We start from the raw sequence: 22,014 nt of genomic DNA, 5'->3' as shown, positions 1-22,014 counted from the left end.
CTGGCTAGGCACCCCCACAATCATAAATATTAATATGATGGCTTCCTTCACATCTAATGTCCGTATGGTGTTTCATTCTTTTCCTTGTAGGGTATCTTATTCAAAAGAAAGTTAACCGAAAAAAATAACTTCCCCTCATATGTTTTGGCTTAAACCAAAACTAATTAACATGTCATTCACCATCTCTTCCAAGGTACAGTTCTTTCTCTCAACAATACCATTTTGTTGAGGTGAATAGGGTGTTGTGAATTCATGATCAATTCCATTTTGAGAACAAAATTCAGAAAATGGAGAAACATACTCTCCACCCCTATCACTTCTAACCACCTTGATTTTCTTGTTGAGTTGATTCTCAACTTCATTTTTATACACGACAAACTTGTTTATGGCTTCATTTTTACTCTTAAGTAAATATATATATAGCAATATTTAATGCTATCATCGATGAACGTGATGAAGTATTTATTCCCACCTCTAGTAGGAATCAATTTTAAATCACACACATCGGTATGAATTAAATCAAGAGGTTTGGTTTTTTTTTCAATCGTATGGACAGAAGATCTAGTAAGTTTGGCTTCAACATGTGTGGTACATTTATGATTTGAATCAATATCAAATTTTTCTATGTAATTTAGTTTAACTAAACGACGAATTGAATTGTAGTTTACATGTCCTAAACGACGATGTCAAACATTTGAAAATTCAAGCATATAAGTAGATTTAGTACTTGTTGCATTCATTTTGTTTGTCACCATTATATTCAATTTGAACATGCGGTTCATAGCATATCCTTTTCCCACAAACATACCACTTTTGGAAAAAACAATCTTGTCAGACTCAAACATAAGTTTATAACCAGACTTATTCAACAATCATCCCGACACGAGATTCTTACAAAGTTTTGGAACATACAAAACATCCTTAAGCTTCAACTCTTTCCCCGATGTCATTTTTAGAACATCGCCAACACCTTTGATATTAGTGGTGGTTGAATTTCCCATATAGAGCTTCTCACCATTATCAACATCCTTGTAGGTGTTGAAATTGCTCTTGTCATGACACACATGACAAGTAGCTCCGATATCAATCCACCATTCTCTTGAATTTGTATCTAAGATATTCACTTTCGATATCATGGTCGTAAGATCTGTAATCATGGCCGCCAACTCCACATCATCGTTCACCATGTTTGCTTGACAGTGATTATCCCTCTTAGGTTGCTAGCCACCAACTCCATATCGATCCACCATTCTCTGGAATTTGGCGATAATTGTAGCACTTGAACTCCTCCTTGAAGTTTCCAACTTTAGGGCCTAGGTTTTTACCAATTTCCTTTCCTTTATTCGCTCCTTTGATTTTATTCTTGGAAGCTTAACCAACTTTCACCATATGAACCTTTAAAGAATCAACACCACCATCTTTCTTCAAGGCCATCTGATTGTCCTCTTCAATGTGAAGATGCACCACAAGCTCCTCCATAGTCATCTCCTTTTTCTTATGCTTAAGGTAGTTCTTGAAGTCTATCCAACCGGGAATAAGCTTTTCAATTATTGATGCAAATTGCAAAGACTCGTTGAAAACCATCCTTTCTGCAAGGTTATCATGTACAATGACTTGAAGATCTTGGACTTGACTTATAATAGATTTTGAGTCAATTATCTGAACTCCAAGAATTTTGCAACAACTTGCTTCTTGGTTCTAGCATCTTCGGTCTTATAATTTGTCCAATGATTTCCACAGTTCCTTAGTCATTGCAATTTTGCAATAGACATTGTAAAGTGCATCAGCTAGCCCATTCAACTCATAGTTGCAACATAGAAATTCAGAATGCTTACAAGACTCCACCACGCTCACAGATTGAACGTCAATTTCTCCCTTAGCAACTTGGGGAGCATTTTCTGTAAGGAACCGAGCCAAGTTAAGTGTGGTTAAATAGAAGAACATCTTCTGCTGCCACCTCTTGAAGTTAAGACCACAAAACTTCTCTGGTCTTTCAACATGATTAGACATGGTGTTTGGAACATGTGTGGTAGCATTCTGATTCACAACAGGGGGAGGAGTCGGTGTTTCATTTGCTCCAGTTGTTATGAAAAGATTATTCAAACGAATAATTAGAACCACAAACGAAATTGTTTACACAAAACATATATAACACGATTAGCATAAATAAAAATGATAAATAAGAAAAAAAAATTGATTTAATCGAAACAAACTCGATTGAAACAGTTTAACGAAAGAGAATCTGTTTAGGATTGTTGTTTTTCGTTAATAAATCTGCAAAATAAATAATTAGTAAATGATCACGTTGGTTGATGGAGGCTCATGTTTGACACGATTCCCTTAAACATATTCGCAGTGTAGTGTGTTCCCATGGTACAACAACTAAATAATTAGTAAATAATCACGTTGGTTGATGGAGGCTCATGTTTGACACAATTCCCTTAAACATATTCGCGATGCATTCGTGTCCGTAGGTCGTGCCTACAAAATACATGATTTACACCCCACATAGAAGCTTGTAAACTCATTACACATCTATGTTTATAAGCTCACTAAGAGTTTGCTCGTTTTTCCTATGTGGGACACATTCTCATACCCACTTTATTTCCAAATACTCATGTTTAAGAATCGATATATCATCCACACTTTCTTCGTTTTGGACACAACATATATCGTTTCTAAGCTCTCACGGTGGATAACATAACCACTAATGGTTAATAAAATATACAATATATATTTATATTTATATGTGTACAAGGTTATGGTGACTTGGTAAAATATGTGGAAAATATAGTAGATAACTTATTGATCCATGTTCAAATCTTGACACTACTCGACCCTTGTGGCCGTGGAGGTTCATCTACAGTGACTCCAAGGCATGAGACATAGTCTCATGTTTGCAGCGGGGATTAGTCAGTGCGCAAAAACTGGTCTGAAACCTCATTAGGAAAGTTCTATTTCCAAAAAATTAATAAAAATACATAATTTTATTAAAATTTCCACAAACAAAATTTTTTTTAGCCTAGAAATAGATTTGACGCAACATTTAATGGTGGTATTCATTTCCAAAAGTATGAATACATGCACGTTCCAACGCCTGTTCTCGAGTTTTTTAAGGAAGAAAATTGTGTTCTTGATTTTATATGTTAAGGAGGAGAATGGAAAAATTTAGAAAGGAAATGAAAATAAATGAAAGAAAATAAGGACATTGTTTCAGAGGTTTTTTTTTTTTTTTGAACCTGCAAAAGAAAATTTCATTATGTAACGCCCGCAAATCCGGGCTAGTCAATTTAGAGGAAATAGGGGTCGAAAACGAATTTTCAACAAAAGATTATTTAGAATAAATAATCTTAACCAAGTTGTGGAATATGTCTCAAGGTTTTCGTACATATAAAGAACGTCGAAATCCGAGTTATAACGAAGGAGTTATGGTCCGTCGAAGTTTTACGGCAAAACGGGCACGGCACCAGGAAGCGTAAAATAGTGAATTTTCGATAGAGCGAGATTTAGCCTTAGAAATCTAAACAAAAGTTGTAGAATATGTTAAACTAAGAGCGTCGATAAAAAGAACGCCCAAATCCGACTTCGTATGAGGAAGTTATGATTTTTCTAAGATTCGGCTTAGCAGTGCACGGCCCGAAACTCGAATTTTAGTTCGAGAGGTTTTTGGCTTACGTGACCTAAATGAGAGTTGAAGATCTCATTAATAGGAACTCAACGGTAAAAAGATGGACGAAAACGGAGTTCGTATGAAGGAGTTACGAATTCTTCGCGGTCATTTAACAGTCTAAACGTCTCCTACTGTTAAATTTGAGATCGGTCGAGAATTAGCCGACCGAGTCTAAATGAAAGTTGTAGATCTTGTTTTTACCTACGCGTGGAAAAAAATAACGTCGAAAACGGAGCTCATATGCGAAAGTTACGGGGTTTAGAAGTCGGCAGGGTGCTGCAGCAAAAGGGGTGACGTGGCTGAATATGGGCCAAGGCTTTCTCTTCAAGGAAAGCCATCAGATGACGACACGTGGAACTGACTCGGCGAGTCCGTCAGGATTTCACCCTATAAATAGAAGTTTCGGGTTCTCTCATTTCTCACACCTTTCCCCACTTCTTTCTCTCTCTACACTCTCTCTCTAGCCTATCCTAACCCCCCTAAAGTCTAGGTAAACCCCCTAGCACCCGAAGGAAGCCTCGAGGCTCCCAGAGTCCCGAGAAAAAGGGTCTTTCGGCTCGGAAACACTGCTCCAGCGAAGCCCGATTTTCGAGAAAAACCCGTTGTAAGTGAGCTATGCCTACCCTATCTTTAGTATAGCTTATGTGTTAATATAGTAACATTATTAGGAACTTATAATGAGTATTTGGGCTATTATTATGAGTTATATTGAGTGTTATTTAACGCTTATATAATAATAATAATAATAATAATAATAGCCAGACTATTATTTTGTCGCGGTTATCGTTAGACTAAACCCTAGTGGTATTGATATTAGGTTTTATCGAAGGAAATTGTTTTGAGAGTATCGAAGCGCTGTCCGAGTGCTGAGTCACCACCTTTCAGGTGAGTGCATAGTTACTTTCAGCTTACACATAGATATGAAGTATTTTATTATAAATTACGTGCTATGTGTGCATATTGTCTGAATACTTGTTGTCTATGCTGGTGAAAGATTTTTATACATGTTTTAAATGATGTAAACTGTATAAAGTATTTTATATCTACAAAATATGTTGGGTAAAACATGGGTAGATGAATGATGAGGGATAAAAGCTGAAATAGAGGAACATTAGTAGCATGGACCTAGTGCCCTATAGGTATACATTGGCAGCAGTGGACCTAGTACCCTATAGATGAGCACTGGCAGCTGCGCCACAACCCGTAGATGTTTTAGATCTACGGTAAACGTCCTAGCAGCTGTGCTCTAAGGACAGTATCGGTAATTGCGCCTAATAGAGAGCCTTATGACCATGACAGTAGCGTTTAAAGGTCAATACCGACAGAAGCGCCTCATTGAAAATGTCCCAATTCTGGCAGCTGCGCCTAAGTGACAAGATTAGCAGCTGCGCTTGACCAATGTGTCATTGGCAACAATGGACTTCATGTTGTTTCCTTAGGATGATCCTTAGGAATGAATGAATGAGAAATAACTGATTCTTAGGGTAGATCCTTAAGAATAAAGAAGATAATGGGGATGGGTAATTGGGTTGATTGTTTGATTGTTTAAACATAATAATTATTTATTGTGGGTTGAAAACCCTATGTACTCACCAGGTTTCCCAACCTGACCCACTCAGTTTATTTATATCACAGGTGTTGATATGAGGTCACATTACATTGAGAGATTTAAAAGATATGTAGATCACTAGAGTAATGAATGTAAGTTCTGTTTATGCTTATGTTTCTGTATTGACAATGACATCCCAAATGTTTTAAAAGTGAATAAAAATATATTTCTTTAGAAACGCTTTGATAACGTGATTATCATGTTTTTCTGGGAACAAATTCCGCAACATTTTTATTAAAAGAAGTACTCTGATTTTTATAAAGCATAAACAAAATCGGTATTTTCTGGCCGTGAAAATGGGGATGTCACATATTATATCAAAACCGTACTAGCAAGAAGCTAGAACAGGTGCTATCACATTTTCAGTTACAAAGAAATGGTGAATTAACCCAATGATTCCAATCTAATTTATCATATCCACCTCTATGTTTAACTCATACATAAGTGTGGGTTTTTATATCAGAGATGATTTTCGCCGATTCATAACGATGTTTTTTAAAAATTCTTTCATTCCTGGCTTTCCATAGGCACCAAAGGGATGCGAACACAATCGTCGTGAATACATTTCTCCTTTCAGGGCAGTTCCCCCATTTATATGCAAAGCCAAGGATACTCGCGACCGAGTGAAAATCACATGTCCAGATCTTGCACCATTGGAAAATCGACTGGAATACCTCTTTCGCTATTGATCATGACACCAAAATATGATCCCCCGATTCATTCGCCTCACTGCAAGCACTACATAAAGTCGAAGGCATTGCAACTCCTCTGTTCTTAAGAGCTTCAGCCGAAGGAATACGATTTTGTTTTGCCCGCCATACGAAACACAATACCTTTAATGGGATTGTCTTGAGCCATGGGAATACACCGTCACATACCGGAAAGGAAGCCCTTTCAATTATATCCCGAAGTGTTGCCACGCAGAATTCACCGTCCACAACAAACGGTGATGTCCAACTATTCCCCGACTCTCTTAGTTGCATTACCTCCTCGGGAGGAATATTTAATCTAGCAAGTGCAGCTTTTCTTTTCACAATATTTTTCCACACTCCCGTCCACCTACTCTTTGTCTGGAACTGAGCATGGTCACCATGCAGGTTATGTAGTCCCCTGATGACCTGAGCCCAGAATGAGTTTGGTTCACATTTCAATTTCCATAACCATCTGGTGAGAAGTGCAAGATTTAAAGATCGGATTGATCCCAAACTTATTCCTCCCACAGCTTTTGGGGCTGTAAGCTTTTCCCACGCCACCCAGTTAATACTTTTTTTACAAGCGGCCCCGCCCCATATAAATTGTCTTCTAATTTTTTCAAGTGATTTAATGACTCCATTCGGGGCATCAAAAATGGACAGGTAGTAAGTTGGTATACTCCCAAGGACAGCTTTAGCGAGTGTAGCCCGACCACCAAAACTCAAAGTTTTTTCTTTCCAAGTCGATAATTTTGCCTTTAGTTTATCCACAATCACGGATCAAGAGGCCACACGGTTCATGTTCATACTCACCGGAACACCGAGGTAGGTAAAAGGGAGAAATGTCGGTTCATAGCCTAATGGAGTTGACCAGTTAACTACTTCTTGGTTCGGGACCCCAATACCATAGACTTTTAATTTGTTAAAATTAACCTTCAACCCAGAAGACACATAAAAGCATCTCAGAATTCTGGCTAGGTTAACAATATTCCTTTTAGACCACTCACCCAAGAACAAGGCATCGCCTGCATACAAGAGATGAGACAATGATGAAAAAAGTTACTATATCTTGTTCTGAGATTATCTTTTTGAAAGAATAGGAGATAATAGTTAAGAAGTAGATGGATGATTTTCCCAAATCGGAGGGATTTGGAGGTGAAAAAAATTCTCACTAAGGAACACAAATACGATTTTTTTTTCATTCTATTTTTTTATTATATTTTCTTCCCGTTTTTTTTTTCATTTACTAAAACTTACGAACTATGTTAAAATATCTCCTCCAAATATAAGAGATAATAGATTTTCATTCCTTAGCTTTCATTTCCTCGATTTTTAACTCAAGAACATTGGGTAAAAAATATTAGGGTTTATGCTAATTAATTAATAATTATTAATATTAATCCTCCCGAAAAGCTGTAATTAGCGAGTGAGCACATGAGGGTGCACGTGACTCGTTTGTTTGTGCATCGGGATCATAATCCCTATCTTTCACTCATCACGTGATTCAATAGTGTCGGTCACGTGAATTTCTCTTTTGTTATACCTAAGAATAATATTTCATAATCAAACTAACCAATAGTTAGATGAACATAATTATCATGATATATTTTAGTTTTAGTTATTATTTTCTTTTTACAAATGTAACAAAATGAAAATAGAGATTCAAAAAAGAACAAAAAAAAAATCAATATTCTTCAATTTGGTAGAAAAATTACTTTGCAAAATAATATGCATATACAATTTTTTTTGCAAAACCTATAATCTAAGTCATGCCATTTTTGTTGGTAGTTTCAAAAAATAGTCGATTTCATAATGGGATGATCATATAGCTAAACAACTTGGCAAAATTAATAAAAAACATATGAATATGTTCTGATACATGTGAAAAAAGTAATATTTTATAATAAATTTCCTCTTGTTTTTTTTTTAACTATAAAGCCTATTTAAAATATTTTAATTAAATTAAATATGTGTTATTACTTATTACTTTAGAAAAAGAGATAAAGAAATGTGAAGAAAGCAAATGGTGATCAGAGCCTCACATTGCATGGTCACTCTACCCACGTTCCATTGCCTCCCTCCCCCTGGAACCCTTAATCCCAAAGCTACGTACTATGTCTAATACCCTATAACATCCCCCTTTCTCACTCCTTCCATATTCCATTCATCCCCTTCTCTCTTCCACCGCCGCCGCTACCACCACCACCACCGGAGAAGCATTTTTAATAGGAGGAGGAGCGATCTATGGACATCTATGGAATGTCGTCGTCCGGACAGGATTTCTCCGGCGTTGACGAGCTACTTGACTTCTCCAACGACCATGGCGCCGACTTATTCTGTACTGCCTCCGCCACTGACACACTTCACCACCATCACAACGTCACCTCCTCCTCCTCCTCCACCTTCACCTCCACCGCCACTGGCTGCCATTTCCAATATGGAGTTAACAACATTAATGAAGACAACAATAATAATGGTAGCAGAGACATTGCTACCACCTACCACCACCACTCCACCGACTTCACCGACGACTTATGTGTGCCTGTATGCTCTCGCCTCCTTTAATTTCGTCACCTTCAATTTTTTATTTGGAATTTGATAACACTGTCTATATTTTGTAACTGATTTTTGTTGAATTTGTTGTTAGAGCGATGACGTGGCGGAGCTTGAATGGCTATCGAACTTTGTTCACGATTCGTTCAGCGATTTTCCGGCGAATAATCTGGCTGGAACTATAAACTATCGACCGGAGAACGCATCATTTCATAACCGATCAAGAAGCAAGAGAACCAGAGCACCTACAAACAACAATAACTGGACATCAACGCCGCCGTTACCCACCACTTCGATCTCCGGAAAAACGTACTCATCGCCTACGTCATCCTCCGATACAACGTCGGAACCTGGCTTAGTCCGTCGATGCACGCACTGCGCATCGGAGAAGACGCCGCAGTGGAGAACCGGGCCGCTAGGGCCAAAGACGCTGTGTAACGCTTGCGGCGTGAGGTATAAGTCCGGGAGGTTGGTACCGGAGTATCGACCGGCGGCGAGTCCAACGTTTGTCCTGACTCAGCATTCCAACTCTCACCGGAAAGTAATGGAGCTCCGCCGACAAAAGGAGATGATTGTCGCCGTCGGCCAACCACAACAGTCACCATCGTCTGAATATCAACTCTACGGCGGCGGACACCATCATCACCAAGTCCGCCACCACCACCACCATAACCGCAACAACTACGAGGTCTGCTGACATCATCATCTTCTACAACAACTACATTCACCATCCTTAACGCCTTTAATTAATTTCACAGGTTTTCGTCTTTTGTTATTCACATCACATCTGCGATCATCGATCAGAAAATAGTTTCAGTAATTTGACTTTGTTCTTTATCTGATGATCATCGATTTTTATTGATTTTCTGAATAAATTAATCAAGAGGTTACTTAAATGTTCAACTACCGGAGTGATGAGTGATGACCTTCCACGTGATAGGCCCTGTACGAACATGTATGATAGTAAAACCCGGCTTTGTTACCGGTTCGGTTCATGAACCCTTTTCTTTTTTTAGATATCATACAAAGTAATTTAAAATTATAAAATTATTACTTTTTTAATGTCACGTGGAAAACAAATATTATAAATGAAGAAATAATTATGATTTGTTTGATATAATCATGTGTGATTTAAATCATATATAGTTGAATTGAAGATAATACTCATGTTTGCACATATGACTTTAAAATACTTCTTAATAATAGGGAATAGTATCATTATGTAACTTTAAAATACCTTATTTGCATGTGTTTATCTCATTTTAGTATCAAAGCACATGATACTTGCCTCTTGTAATCTAAATAGTAACTTTAACTCAATATATAAATATGGCAGCACATCAAATTTGTTACATATTCTTGCTTTAAAAAACAATAAAACAACCGTCTGTTTTTGCCATAAAAGTCGAATACGTCATACGTTTTATCCTTTTTTTATTATTAATTTGTTTGAACTATATAAGTGAAACTAGATGATAATTAGAATAAGTGAAACAAGTAATATCCATGTTAGTTTTTAATTTTTACTGCAATAATAACTTTTTTAATGAATTTTTTTTATTAGAAAGCTAGGGAGGTCTTAGATCAAAAATTACATTATAAAATTATGATTTTGCATCAAACAAATCCACTTCAAATCAATTTTTTGGCTCTTGTTACGAATTTGAATATACCAAGGAGACCAACTTCTAAAAAAATTCATATTTGAAGGCTTAGCCGTCCCAAAAATATTTTGTGTTGTGAAAATAAAGCACCTAAATAATTGTAATAATCTCCGCACTTAACTTAACATTGTCGAAATCTCACCAACTAGCAATCAGCTCACAATATACTCTATTATGGGGAACTTAAAAGAAGGTATTTTGATGTCTCGATAAACGAGTCACCAACTGCGCATAAGGTATACTCAATATCAATCTCTTAATCAACTAGATTCACACACCCTAGACACATGGTTTTACCACATCATCAAAACCAAAACATTACCTTTAATTGAAACTAAAAATTTCTGTTTTATAGGGTCGTCGGTAATAGGTGTGATATTTGTCTTGCATTAATTGAATTATACATTACAAGTAATATATATGTATCCACACATACATAGGAGTGGGCTAAAACATACATACATGAGAGTGGGTCAATAGCCTACCAAGGCTATATACAAAATACATAAACATATATAATCACTAATATTCCCTTGCAGTTTGAGTGGGAGGTTGGCAGATGCTCAAACTAGAGCGAAAGTCAGAGAACAGCGGGAACGGGAGACATTTGGTGAAGATGTTAGCAAACTGGTAACGGGAAGGAACATGGAGAACTCGAACATGTCGGACAATAAATTTGTCTCACAAAATGTGAATATCAAGCTCAATGTGCTTGGTCCGTCGATGGTGGATCGGGTTGGTTGTCATGTATATAGCACTAATGGTATCACAATACACCATTGTAGCAAACCAAAAAGGAGAGTGAAACTATCTTAGGAGATTGTGTAACCAATCAGTCTCGGAACATGATTCGTGTGTTGTCACTTGCATGACCATGAAATGAGGTTGTTTCCAAGAAAAAAACAGTAACCAAGGGTGGATCAACGAGTCACGGGACATCCTCCCAGTCAGCATCTGAGTAGATTGTGAAATACATAGAGGAATAAATGTATAGTTAGAGACCATGATCAAGTGTGCCCCATATGTATCGAATAATGTGTTTGAGTTCCTACAAATGAGGTTGCCTCGAATCTTACATGTAAAGGCATACTTGGTGAACAACAAAAGATATGTATGGAGTAAAAGTGAGGTATTGTAATTCCACCGTAAGGCTACAGTAGTGGGGCGGGTCAGATACCTGGTTAACCACTACCACCAAGTTTGGCAGTTGACTCAACTCAAGTGTGACATGGGTTGCACTGTGACATGTTAGCATGTTGAAGGATATTAGAGGCGTAATTCTGAGAGAGAAACATCCCTGCACCCAATCGGTTGACTGAAATGCCTAAAAAATAGTTCAATTCCCTAAGACATGCCATCGAGAACTCTATGATGAGAGATACAATGAGTCGACAGAGAAGAATCGCACCGGAGGCGGTGAGAATACTGTCATCCATGTATAAAAGTAAATATGTCATGTATTGTCCCCACTAAAGGATAAAGAGAGATGAATCGTATTTGTTATGTTGAAATCAAGAGTAATAGCATGTATAGCAAATCTATGGAACCATGCGTGAGGGACCTATTTGAGTCTGTATAAGGACTTATGAAGATGGCATACATGATTTGGCTTCTCTGTATTAATAAAACAGGGTGGTTGGTGCATTAAAACAATCTCGGATAAGTGACCGTGTAGAAAATGCATTTTTCACGTCTAGTTGACGCACGTTCTAGTTTTGAGATATCGCAAGGCTGATAATAGTGGGAATAGTCACAGGCTTAACAACTGCATTAAATGTTTCATCACAGTCAATACCCAGTTGTTGACTTTTTCCATTTGCCACGAGTCTAGCTTTGTACCTGCTAATATATCCTTCAACATTAAATTTATGTTTGTAAAGCTATATTGGTCGGACCACATTGACATCCAATGGGCGGGGTACGAGAATTCATGTGCCATTTTTAATTAATGCGTTATATTCATCATGCATAGCGGAGTGCCAATTAGGATCTTTAAGGGCATAATTATGGGGTTTTGGAATTGGATATAGACTAGATGTATAAAGGTTAAGGCGTTAAATGGGTTTGACAATGCCACGTCTATATCGAGTGGTCATTGGATGATTGGAGAGCGGAATGGTTGTGTGGATGGCCTTCGGTTGAGGGGCATTTGAGAAGTGAGGAACCGGCGAAGGATAGGATTTTGGGTGAGCTGAAGCAGTAACGAGTGAGGTGTCATCGACTACTAATTTTAAATTAAGCGAATGGGGGTGGTGGAGAGGTCTGGAAAGGTGTGGTGATTGTTGGAATAGTTGAAGTCGGCGGTTTGGAAAGAATAAGGTGAGTTGCTATTGGATTTGGTTGATGATATGGTTCAAGAAAATCATAAAATAGAGGGGAGTTGGGTGTCATGTAAGAAAAAAGAAAGACACATTCGTCAAAGTGACATGTAAGGAAATAATGATCTTTTTGGTGTTGAGATCAAGACATCGAAAACCGCGATGATTTTTGGGATAGCCGAGGAAAACGCATGGGGTGGATTTCAGGGAAAGTTTGTTAGGTGGATATAGATGTGGGTAACACAATTATCCAAATACATGGAGGGGGGCCATATGTTGGTTGTGTTTCGAAGATTTTATGGTGCGGCGTGTCATTGACTATAGATTTGGATGGAAGGCAATTTAGGAGGTGTGTCGCTGTGTGGAGAGCTTCCACCCAATATGCGGGTGGGAGATGAGATTGAAATAGAAGGGATCGAACAAGTTTGTTAATTTTTCGGAGCATGCGTTCGGACTTCCCATTTTGTTGGGAGGTTTTTAGACATGAGAAACGAATATGAATGACATTGTTGTGAAAGATGTAACAAATGTTTTGTTATCAAACTCACCCCCATGATCAAATTGAAAAGCATGAATATCATGATTAAATTTATCGTAGATAAATGGTGCAAAAACGAAAGAATTTTGATATGGTGTCACATTTCGGCGAAGAGGATAAACCCATAAGTAGTGTGAGTAATGATCTAGAAATATGACATAATATTTAAGACCACTTACATTGGGTAATGGTGAATTCCAAATATCGCAATGAATCAAATCAAACGGAGAGTTCACAATTTTATTAGAAGCAAAAAATGGGAGATTAACATGTTTTCCCATTTGGAACACATTACATAATAATTTGGAAATTGTTTTATTACAAGAAAACAAATTGTTGGAAAACAAATGACGAAACACTTCTTTCCCGGGGTATCCGAGTCATTGGTGTCACGCCATAGGTCTTGAAGAGATGAACACTTGAGGAAGAGAGTTGAGATCATGAAATAGACAAAGGTATTCGATGTTATCACATTGGATAAAGATCTGGCGAGTCCGAGTGTCCTTCACCCAAAAAAAAGTAGTTTTGTTAAATTCAAAGGAACAGTCATTATCAGTAGTAAATCTGCAAACATTTATCAATTTTCTTTATTATATTTGTTATAACAAGAGCGTTGTGAAAGTGAAGAGGTTAGTGAGGTGTTAGAAGGATGATATGTCTCCTGTACGTGATGGGTATGGGTGACCCGTCATCAACAAGAAGTGATGAAATATGGCAATTATTTAAAAAAAAAAAGTTTCAAGATTATCCGTACCTGACGAGAGGTGGTTTGTAGCACTAGTGTCCATGAACCAACCATAATTCATCGATTCTTGAAGGTTTAATGTTTGAAACGCCTAGTGGGTTGATGAGTCGAATTTGATGTGGGCCAACTAGTATGAAAGGTAATTGGTTGTTGGGTTGCTTGTGATTGTCGAGAGAACCCATCACCACTATTTGGGGTCCAGTTATTTGGAGGTTGGGGTTAGCATGAACCCCATGGCTATTGATGAGGATATGTGGGCCTATTTTTTGGGTCATTTGTTGGCGCTAGGACGTCCACTGAGGAAGAATTCCTCACGCAAACCAAGCAGCTGGCGGAAAAGGAAGAGGTTGTTGACAATCATGTTGAGGTTGTCGACGATCACCACCACATTAAACACCTCTACCATTGTTGCATCGGTCATTGCTCCTTTGAGTCTGATCATTATTATTCCGCTGATTGTTCCGGTTTTCACCTATTAAAGGGAAAGTCGAGCGGCACCGATTTCGGCAAGAAGGGTTATTGGGGCGGAGGTGTTATCGTGGTAAATTCTTTGGATAGTCGTTGTCCGAGAGAGAGACGACATTATTTAAGCAAAAGCATCGAACACACTTGAAGGAAAGACGACAATGGGTTTCATGGAAAATTATACCCTCGACTTGGTCGAATTTCTCTCCAAATCCGTTCACCAAATAGGTAACCAAGATTTTTTTCAGGTACCGACTGCTCTATGTTAGCACGAAGATCGGACAAAACTTTGAGTTTTAACGATACTCGATGATCGACATATCACTTACCTCTATAGAGCAAAGATCTTGTTCTAAATGCATGGCATGGGCGTCCTTGTTATCTCGAAAAATGTTCTCAAGACTCACCCAAACATCGTGAGCAGTAACACCCTTCTTGAGCACCATTTGTTGAAGGGTTATTTTGATGTTGTCGTACAACCAAAGCTTGACTAGGAAGTTTATTTTCTTCCATTCCAAAGATAGTTCAGAATGTATGGCTTCGTCAAGGTGGTCTTGGGCTCCAAAACTAACACCAACATGCTTCGACTAGTTCTCAAGAACTTTTTCACCCAAAAAGCTCATGAAACTATAAAAATAAATAAATAAGTAAAAAAACAAATAAATAAATAAATATAATAAAAGTTATAAAGTGCCATCAAGTGACAAAGCAAGAACTGTGATTCTCTGGGGTAAGCGCGATCTGCGATACAAGTCGTTCGTACCAAAACACGGTACGAATGTGTACCAAGTACGCTCCGGGTCACGACTCAAGAACCTGAAATTGATGTTCCAAATCTTCAATTCGAACGTACTAGATGTTGTAGCAATCGCGATTTTCCTTATTCCAATACACATTTTCAATCAATTGGAAACATGGGCCAGAATTTGAAGAGTCGATCGACTCAAAATTGATTTCATATTTTCTGTACTTAGGCCTATATTAGACTTCCACTCCATCGTATTTTTCATTCAATTGTATTCCAGAACATCAAATTTCAAATTTCATAGTTTGGTTCTTGATCTTGAATCTCAAACCCAATACCGATTACAGTAACAGTAGACTTACAGTATCATGGTTTTTAGGAAGAAAAATAAACTAATACCTGTGAGGAAGATGATGGAGGACAGCAATCACAGTCACAACAATACCAAGAGGAAGATCATTATGTTGATCTTGGCAATGAAGAAGACAACGAGAATCAACAATCAGAATTTCATACAAGTCGTGGGAGTCAAGTTACACAGCCAAAAACACAAAGTGTAGATGCTAAGCCTTTATATAATGAAGTTACTTTTATTAGTGTCGGTAGTAGTAAAAATCCTGGTAGTTCTAAAAAATGGGTTTGTAAACATTGTCATGGAACATTTACTAGCTCGTATACCCGCATTTATACTTATTTTTTTGGTGCTCAACTCGGAAAAAAAAAACTAAAATTAAGAGGTGTCCCATTGTACTAAAAGTCCGAGAAACTTATGAAAGGTTGCAAAAGAAAGTGAAAGAGGCTGAAAAGTTCAGAGTCTCTAAATCCCTAAGAAGTTCTGTTTTAACAAAAAAAACAAATTTGAGCTCTAAGAAACCGATAAAACAATCTTTTGCAATAATGGAGAGAAGTGCAGTTGATTTGAAAATTGCGAGGGCCTTATGTGCTAATGGGATTCCATTTAATGTTTTGCGGAATCCTCAATTTCGTGACATGGTAAATGCATTAAGAAATGCACCTGAAGGTTATAAAGCGCCATCAAGTGAGAAAGCAAGAACTCTTTTACTAGACGAATGTGTTAGAGATATTGAGAAAGACTTGATACCGTTTAAAGAAACATGGTATTCACACGTTATTTCTATTGTATCTGATGGGTGGTCAAACATAAAACATAAATCATTGCTCAATGTGTTTGTTGTAAACAGTTGCGGTTCTATGTTTATGTATGCCACTAACTTTTCTGGAGTGGAGAAAACAGGTAAAGCAATTGCTCAATTTCTAAGCCAAACGATTGATTCTATCGGCCCAAGTAATGTTCTCAGTGTTGTGACGGACAATGCCGCTAATTGTAAAGTTGTTGGAAAGAAAGTAGAAAAGATGTACAAACATATTTTTCGAGTCGTCATGTTGTGTTCATACCTTAAACTTGATTTTTAAAGATTTTGCAAGCGAGTTTATTTGGTTACATGACACATATAAAAGGGGAAAAGGATTGTCAAATATTTTCTGAATTATGGACAAGCTTTGTCCATTTTTAGGGAGACTTCAAAGTTGGAGCTTTTAAAGGTTGCAAAAACCCGATTTGTTTCTCACTATTGAAGAGGTTATTCACTATTGAAGAGGTTATTCATTTGTAGAGAGACACTATCTACAACAATTGTTCGTCATTCGTGGAGAGATTGGGTGAAACACGGCGATGAACACATTAGAACAACTGGATAGCTTGTTATTAATCATATAAGAAATGATGACTTTTGGGTCGAAGTTGTTGAAAATATTTTACGCATCACAAAGCCAATCCTAACCCCCCCCCCCCCCCCCCCCCCCCGCGGGTACCGAATTACAATTACAGGGACCTAGCGAATTGCATACTGCGTACCCGTACCAAAGTATACCGCAAATTATGTAACTATGCTTTTTCAAACCTCATATTTTTCAAATAGCTTCCTAATTATCAAGCTCTTGCCTCGTGCTTTTTTAACAAATTGGTGGGTCACATTGCTTTTCTACCAATTAAAATTTTACTAGGGTCCCATGTATAAGTTACTTGAAAAAGCTCTCCTCCTACTTTGGTGACAAATTAAGTTTTTCCACCAAAAAGCTCCAACAAAAACTCTTTTTATTGTGGATGATCTTAGCAATTTACAAGATTTTTGATATGTTAACCATTAATAGCCTCATGGAAAGTATTGCTGGTGTTAAATGGCATTTGACTAAATCAAAAGGGATAACTTTTTTGTTATGGGGTTTTTTTGTTTTTTAACAGGACACTTGGAGGAGTTGGATGTGTCCCAAGTTGTATCAGGTTGTGTTGAGATTGTCTTTGATAACTTTGAGAATCACATCTCAGTAAGTAATCTTCATCACCTTGGATAGGAAGCATATATGAAGGCAATTAATAAGGCAATGAATGCAACATTACAGGATAACATAAGTTGTTTTGATGGTGACAAGTGTCTAGAAATTCCAAAAAGATAATTAAAAAATAAGCATATAGCATCAGTAGCACCATGTCCATTTACCAAGTCATTCAAGTAAAAAAAGAAACACTCGTACTCAAATATTCTCCTCCAAAAAGAAAAACACGAGATCTAAGTAAAAAAAGGGGTTTTGTACTTCCTTTCTTAAAGTAAAACATTATTGAAAAAATGCCAATACAGGCATTACCACGTTACAGTGATTTGTACCAAATGCAAGGGAAGTTGTACTGACATTTTGGTTGTTAAAATCATTTCATACTTCCAAATTGGATTATGCCTTTCTGATTAAAAATACAACACCATGGACCCAAAAAAAAACAATCTTTTACCATATATTTTTTTTCATATCATTTGTTGTGAATGTTTGTTCAGATGGAGATACCATAATTAGATATCTTTTTAACCTCTTTATTAAGAACCCTCCTTTCTCGTTTAGCTTGTGATGCAAGTTGGGACACCTACAAACCACCAATAACAAACTCTTACTCTCACTGTGAATGATAAATGTATAATATATATATATATATATATATATATATATATATATATATATATATATATATATATATATATATATATATAGTGTTAGGTACGCACCTCTGAACGGAAAGCTGATGCATCTCTATTAGGAAGCTCTTTGAGTATGTCTTTCAAGCCTGGTTATGATAAAACACAAGGGCGTAAAGGTCATTTCACAAGTAAACACATAAAAAATAAAATAAAAGGCAAAAGAAAAATATACCCCCGGCTTGTCGTTCGATCTTATAAGCTGAGGTGATGACACCCTGGATTTGCTTTCCTGTTTGTCTATACATTAAAACAAGGGTTAAATGCAAGAAATAGCAACCTACTTTTATTGATTTCTTCATATTATTAAAAAATCAACCCAATTATAGCAATATCATCCAAAAAAAAAAAAAAAAAAAAAAAAAAAAAACTATTTATGAGCATATTTTTCAACATACAATGGAATGAGATAAGATGATTTTGCCAAACACAAACCTGAGTTTTGTCCTCCCTCGTTTTAGCTCTACTTCAGCATCTGATGAGAACTTCTGAAAATATATATATATATATATATATATATATATATATATATATATATATATATGAAAATGAGAAATTCACTTGTTGAAGCTAATTATAAAAATATATTTTTTTTTTAAACTTTAGGCACTAAAAAGGATTACCTCCAGCTTTTTGCTTTCTTCTGTTAAGGTTCTCAGAGAGTCCCGTAACTTTTGTACCTTAGCATTAGCTCTAGCAAGCATGGCCTGTTCACACCAGTAACAAATAAAATAATAAATGAGTCACAAAAATAAAAGGTACAAATATTAATAAAAGTTTAAATCATGTTTTGTTTTATTTTACCTCTTCGTTGACAAAAAGACGCAGTGTGTTGTAGTATAAAGAACGCCTTGTGCCTACAATAGAATAGTAAAAAAGTTATCATGGAAGTAGTTTTCGATAGAAAATTTTATGAAAAGTTTTGCATTTTGGTTGTTAGGATTTTGAATGTGTAAAAGGATTTGTGTTTAGAAGCATTTTAAATCTATTAACTGAAATCCAATTTAGAATGTTTTTATGTTTAACGACATAAATGCCCTGAACCAACAATCAATAGAAATGGAATAAATTTTTAAATGACTCACTTTTGACAGCCAGAACCCCTGAGCCAACAATCAATCCACTGGTAGCAAACGGATGTGCAGCAGCAAAGTAAACACCCTCTGTTCACCACCATTCATGACAGACAGACAGCATATTGTTAGTCAAACATGTATGTAGGGGTAAAATATAAACAATGTGGACATTGACAACACTCAGCATTTGATGACAAACCTTTGATTTTTCCAAACACAATAGCTTCATAAACATTATAATCAGATTTCAGGTCTTGCAGAGTTTCCTATAGTAAGATGAAAAAGAAATTTCATTTAGATGATCATTGCATATTGCAAGATTCACATCAGAATATGACATTACCATGCAACAAGGAGCTACAATGTACAAAATTTATGTAATTTGCCACTTCTATTCTATTCCCCTTAACATTAACATTAGATATGATTATCATTCTCCACGATGAGCACTCTTATTAGTCCATGTTTTACAAAATGTCCAACCTATTAAAAGTGACATTACACAAACTTGTTTTTCATTGGTCTTATATAAGCTGGTATAGAGTGATAATGAAAAGAAAGACAACAGATTATGTGTCAAGTGTCAACCTCCCTCCTAGAGTCCTATATGTGTACAGAAAGCTAAGTCAAACCATGTGAACTACAAAATTACAGGGTTTCAATCATTCAACCTCTATAAGTCACATGGCACCTCAAATAGAAAGTTTGCATCGCTAGCAACGCAAAAATGCCTTCCATGTTCCATATTAGTTAATCATCATACACCATCCCTTATTAGCTAATCAATGTACCCATAACCACATACTCCCTTCCAAAAAAGTGCTACGCCTTGATTTCCTTAGTTCATATGCAGTTCTCTCGGTTGTAGGTTTTGCCTAGCTTAACATTGTTATCAATATATTTACCTAAACAATCAGACAAAGCAACAGGTACATAAAACTTATTGATTAAAAGAAGCTTACGATTGACATATGAAGATGAGCGGTCGAAGTTGATTTAATTTGGCAGAGGCGGGATTTGGTGAGAGATATTGTGGATTCTAGGGTTTCCGCGATGGTTTTTTGTGTAATCACTGCCTGTTGGACAGCGTATTCGACCCATTCTACGGCAGAATCACCGGCAAATGGCTTGGCTTTCTCCAATACGCCGAAATCAGCCACGGACGAAGACGACTCGGGTGATATGTTCGATTTGTTTTCCGATGATTCCTCCATATTTCGCCGGAGATCCGAGTAGCAGTCTACAATGATATATGGGTTCCTAATATTTGGAGGACAAAACTGCAAAAATGGACATGTTTTTGTATTTTCGGTTTTAGGACTCTAATGTCTCAAAATTACAAATTTCTCAATTTTAAACGGTGTATTTAGGTTTATTTCAAAACTGAAATGATTACCATAATTTTTAATATATTTTTTATAATTTCTCAAATTATTTTATTAAGAGTATTAAATATAAAAAAAAAACATACAATCCTAAGTTTCTCTATTTTAAACCTAGAAAAATTGAGGTTATTTACTCTCTTTCATCGATCTCTACTCATTTTATATCTCAAACCCAAAAAAATAAGACATTTGATTTTGATTTTAACTATCGGATTTTATACCTAGAAAAGAAAAGGTGGATATAATTTACACTCTTTCTTTCTAAAAAAATCGAACACACAAAAACAACAGAAAAAAAAAAAATCTAAGTCTTTATCTGCAAGATCGTCCAAAGACGAGGTCGTCAATCGAGAAGGTGGCGAAGATGATGGAACACTCCTCAAAAAAAAATGGATGCAACTAAAACACACACACATGAATTCATCACAAACGACTTTACTCTTTTAATTTCATCTGCAAGTGCAACCCTAGATGGATGAAGTCCATGTAACATCCCGAAATCAAGTATTCTTATTAATTATTGAATCATTTTCAAAAGTGACACATTTGGTCCCTTGGAGAAAAAGGCTTGCGAAATTGGTTGTACGTAGGGCGTATGTAAGAGTATGCGCAGTGTACTCATGCAGCATGAATGATCGCGGATGGACAGCTAGTATGTTGGGCGTACATTTGGTACGTTGGGCGTACTAGCCCAGACTTAAAACCTTAATTTTAAGGTTTGCCCCCTATTTAAAGAACATAATGTATTCATTTAAGCATCCTTATCAGCCACCAAACCCTCTCTAAAACCATAATCCCGAGTTAAGTTGTTTGTGTGAGTTCTTGCAGTTCTTTGTTTATGCTTTATTTTATAATCAGAGTAATCTTTTAAGGAAAACTTTTGCAGAATTTGTTTCCAGAAAACATGATAAATACTTTATCCAAGCATCTCCGAAGAGATGTATTTTATTCGTTTTAAATCATTTGGGATGTCCTGGTCAATACAGACACATAAGCATAAACCGAAATTACATTTATTTACACTAATAATATACATCTCTTTAATCTCTCAGTGTAATGTGTCTTTGTATCCATACATGTGATACAAAAATATTGAGTGGGTCAGGTTTGGAAAACCTGGTGAGTACATAGTGATTTCAATGCCGTAATGTTATAACATATATATATATATATATATATATATATATATATATATATATATAATTTAGAATTTACACAATATAAAATTTTCTCCACAATGTTATAACATATATATATATATATATATATATATATATATATAGAGAGAGAGAGAGGGAGAGAGAGAGAGAGCTAGGTTCAAATGTTTCTAGCAACTATTGTGTGCCTAAATGCACCAATAAGAATTCAAGAATTAATAAATCATTAAATAAATCATTAAAGGGTATTTTGGACTTTTTGTGCTTTTAATTAAAGGAAATGATTTAATTAGGATCCTATAATTAAGGAAATAATAGAATATCACGTATTTCATCTTCATAACCCTAATTCT

At 36.3% G+C, this 22,014-nt stretch overlaps 3 protein-coding genes across 3 annotated transcripts; 1 reads left to right on the top strand and 2 right to left on the bottom strand.

Annotated features, from left to right (window-relative positions):
• Positions 1-5,968: 5,968 nt before the first annotated feature.
• LOC145063734 (uncharacterized) lies at positions 5,969-6,993 on the bottom strand. The gene is made up of 3 exons (XM_079011320.1): positions 6,979-6,993; positions 6,785-6,904; positions 5,969-6,727 (listed from the first exon to the last, which is right to left on the bottom strand). The coding sequence occupies exons 1-3, from the start codon at positions 6,991-6,993 to the stop codon at positions 5,969-5,971; spliced, it is 894 nt and encodes a 297-aa protein (XP_078867446.1).
• A 1,007-nt stretch (positions 6,994-8,000) lies between these two features.
• On the top strand, positions 8,001-9,427 carry LOC145063056 (GATA transcription factor 4-like). Its single transcript, XM_079010652.1, has 2 exons — positions 8,001-8,515; positions 8,619-9,427. Exons 1-2 carry the CDS (start codon positions 8,216-8,218, stop codon positions 9,219-9,221), a joined length of 903 nt encoding a protein of 300 aa, XP_078866778.1. The 5' UTR covers positions 8,001-8,215; the 3' UTR covers positions 9,222-9,427.
• Positions 9,428-17,698: 8,271 nt separating this feature from the next.
• LOC145063405 (alanine-tRNA ligase) lies at positions 17,699-20,422 on the bottom strand. Its single transcript, XM_079011007.1, has 9 exons — positions 20,082-20,422; positions 19,319-19,385; positions 19,129-19,206; positions 18,848-18,900; positions 18,667-18,750; positions 18,479-18,531; positions 18,219-18,283; positions 18,074-18,132; positions 17,699-17,934 (listed from the first exon to the last, which is right to left on the bottom strand). Exons 1-9 carry the CDS (start codon positions 20,331-20,333, stop codon positions 17,845-17,847), a joined length of 801 nt encoding a protein of 266 aa, XP_078867133.1. The 5' UTR covers positions 20,334-20,422; the 3' UTR covers positions 17,699-17,844.
• Positions 20,423-22,014: the final 1,592 nt, after the last annotated feature.

This window comes from Lactuca serriola, chromosome 7 (genome assembly GCF_051521515.1).
Source record: "Lactuca serriola cultivar US96UC23 chromosome 7, Lser_US96UC23_V15, whole genome shotgun sequence".
Classification (NCBI taxonomy): domain Eukaryota; kingdom Viridiplantae; phylum Streptophyta; class Magnoliopsida; order Asterales; family Asteraceae; genus Lactuca; species Lactuca serriola.
The sequence above is the reverse complement of the archived record's forward strand: the minus strand, read 5'-3'. Positions and strand labels throughout refer to the sequence as shown.